General features: G+C 23.7%; 1 protein-coding gene across 1 annotated transcript; it reads right to left on the reverse strand.

Moving 5' to 3' along the window:
• Nucleotides 1–455: 455 nt before the first annotated feature.
• LOC108765502 (putative nuclease HARBI1) lies at nucleotides 456–1632 on the reverse strand. Its single transcript, XM_018514292.1, has 4 exons — nucleotides 1599–1632; nucleotides 1141–1349; nucleotides 753–844; nucleotides 456–668 (listed from the first exon to the last, which is right to left on the reverse strand). Exons 2-4 carry the CDS (start codon nucleotides 1251–1253, stop codon nucleotides 550–552), a joined length of 324 nt encoding a protein of 107 aa, XP_018369794.1. The 5' UTR covers nucleotides 1254–1349; nucleotides 1599–1632; the 3' UTR covers nucleotides 456–549.
• Nucleotides 1633–1638: the final 6 nt, after the last annotated feature.

Genomic DNA, 1638 nt, shown 5'->3' on the forward strand with positions numbered 1-1638 from the left:
AGTTTTGCATTTAATATTTACTGTTACTACGATTCAAATTATTAAAACACACATGTGTTATATATACAAATATATTAGTTTAGTTTTGTTTAAAACAATGAAAATTTGTTTATCTAGTTTATAAAGATGCAATTTTTATTTGAAGTTTTAAGTTATTAGGTATAGTAAGATAACTTAGCTTAGCACTGAGAGACTATTGTGTCTCCAGATATTATTTGTCCTCATTTTGGTATATTTCATATTTTCATGTGAAAATTGTGTTAAATATAATTCGTTCCGTTTGTAATACCTTTGTTGTAACAATGTTTTTATTTTAATTTTTTCAAATGATTTCACGAATGTATCAAATTATTTAATAAATGAATATACTTTCAATCTTACATTGCGTACCTTATATTTAAAATAAAAATCCATTATAAATTTAAAAAGAATCCAATTTTTATTTTACACTCTGTACATAATTGAATTGTAGTGAATTAATTTATATATAAAAATAGCAAACTATAACAATATCTTAATTCTATTGCAATTGGAACAATCTTTTTCCTTTTATCTAAACAGCCTCTCAATTAATGCATTTCGCACAATAAAACCATCACCAGCTTGCCATTGAAGCTCAGCTACTGGAACTTCCTCATTAATATTTCCATCTTCTATTTCTTCTTCTTCTAAATTATCATTTAAGATTAATGATAGATTATGAAGTACGGCACATGCCACAACAATTGTTGTTGATGTTAATAATTTCGTACTTAGTCCTCTAGACAAACAAGGGAATCTGATTTTCCATATGCCAAAAGTTCTCTCGACGATTCTTCTTGTTCTACCATGAATTATATTATAACTGTAATAAATTTTTTTTAATTATCATTAATGAGAATCACGTAATATTATTTTAGTAATTATTATCAATATTTAATTATAATGATATTATATGTAATTATAATAAGATAAGAAAATTTAAAATTTAATGTTATAAATGAATAATTTAAACAGAATGTTATTGTTAATTATGACAAAAATATGTACACACTATGAAAAACTGTTTTGAAAACTTCAATCTTTGATTCCTTTTTCATGTTATAAAAACAATTTATTTCAAATTTTATAGTATATAATTATAGTTATAAAATGTCAAACCGTATTTCTTCATCGGTTATAGGATTAGCAATTGGTGTAAGTAAAAACGGTAAAGCCGGATATCCACCATCTCCAACGAGCATTCCGTCTAGTGCTTGTTGTCTATATCGCATATATATCCTTGAATTTTGGAAGATTCGGCTATCATGTTCTCTTCCTGGCCATTCGGGAACTATATCTAAAAATTCTGTACGAGGACCAACAACAGCCTACAAATATAAACGTAAATAAAAATAAACATGAATAAAAAAATATATAATAATAAATAAGAATACACATTAATAAAATAAATTTATATGTGTGTATTAAAATATATTTAAATGTAATAGAAGATTTGTATATAAGTATAACATAAATAAAACATAATATCAATAAAAAATTAATTTAAATAAAACATAATTGCCTTTTTTCTTTTCAACATATATATATTTAATAGAACTTTATTTTAACAAAAATACCTGAACATTTAAGGAGAAGTATCCTTTTCTGTTTCTATAT

Source organism: Trachymyrmex cornetzi, unplaced genomic scaffold (assembly GCF_001594075.2).
Source record: "Trachymyrmex cornetzi isolate Tcor2-1 unplaced genomic scaffold, Tcor1.1 C3916429, whole genome shotgun sequence".
NCBI classification, from domain to species: domain Eukaryota; kingdom Metazoa; phylum Arthropoda; class Insecta; order Hymenoptera; family Formicidae; genus Trachymyrmex; species Trachymyrmex cornetzi.